At 41.0% G+C, this 1,115-nt stretch overlaps 1 protein-coding gene across 1 annotated transcript; it reads right to left on the bottom strand.

The window, feature by feature from the left end:
- Nucleotides 1–554: 554 nt before the first annotated feature.
- On the bottom strand, nucleotides 555–1,115 carry LOC116135160 (secreted RxLR effector protein 161-like). The gene has a single exon (XM_031420875.1). It carries the CDS (start codon nucleotides 1,113–1,115, stop codon nucleotides 555–557), a length of 561 nt encoding a protein of 186 aa, XP_031276735.1.

The following is a 1,115-nucleotide window of genomic DNA, read 5'->3' on the forward strand; positions in this document are numbered from 1 at the left end:
ACACATCAGGACTCTGTTGATCATCCTCCAACTGTCTAGTATGATCTGCAATCCGTTAGAGAAGATGGGCACTAGAATATTCTGTCATGAGCGAAGAATTAGGGTTGAAATAGGACCAGAGAGAAAGAGAGATGAGCTTTGAATTTGTTGCAACAGAATGGGTTTCGAGTGCCAGATAGGGCACTTAAGTTTGATAGCCAAAACGACGCCGTCTTAGTTAAATTGTGAATCTGCTTTCTTTGACTAATGTTGACTCCACCGTGGCAATTTCAAGCCATATCATCATCACAATTCTCCACCTTGGCTTGTGAATTGACACCCTGAGTGACCTTGGCAATATTGAACTATGCTTGAACATGTAATAGGCTCATACAGAGCCTACGTTTATCTGCAGTTACTGGTTTGGTGAGCATGTCTGCAGGATTGTGTGTACCTCTTATCTTCTCAATCTTGACTTCTCCTTTTTCAATCATTTCTCTAATGAAATGCAGCCTGACATCGATGTGTTTTGTCCTCTCGTGGAAGACTTGGTTCTTGGACAGATGTATTGCATTCTAACTGTCACTTTTGATTTCCACAGGTTTTTGTTCCAGCTCCAGTTCATTCACACAACCTTTGAGCCATACAGCTTCCTTTGATGCTTCTGTCAGGGCTACATACTCAGATTTTATTGATGAGAGTGTAACCATATGCTGAAGCTTTGATTTCCAGCTAATCACATTTCCCCACAATGTAAAAACAAAGCCTGAAGTGGACTTTCTCTTATCAAAGTCCCTTGCATAATCAGCATCAACATACCCTCTAATGCAATATTTTTCTTCTTTGTTCTTACTGAATACTATGCCCACTGATTTTGATCCTTGTAAGTATCTTAGAATCCATTTGAGTGCAGACCAATGTAGTCTTCCCGGATTGCTCATGAATCTACTTACTAAACTCACAAAATATGCCAAATCTGGTCTGGTGCAAACCATTAGGTACATTAGGCTGCCCAGGGCATTTGCATATGGAATGATGGACATTTCCTTTTGTTCTTCTTCTGTTTTCGGGCACTGATCATGAGATAGTTTGATGTGCTGCCCTAGGGGAGTTTGGACAGCCTTAGCATTCTGCAT

This window comes from Pistacia vera, unplaced genomic scaffold (assembly GCF_008641045.1).
Source record: "Pistacia vera cultivar Batoury unplaced genomic scaffold, PisVer_v2 Contig1089, whole genome shotgun sequence".
NCBI lineage: Eukaryota > Viridiplantae > Streptophyta > Magnoliopsida > Sapindales > Anacardiaceae > Pistacia > Pistacia vera.

Bases quoted from the DNA above. Each gene is read 5' to 3' on its own strand.
- LOC116135160 (XM_031420875.1), bottom strand. From the start codon at position 1,115: ATGCAGAATGCTAAGGCTGTCCAAACTCCCCTAGGGCAGCACATCAAA.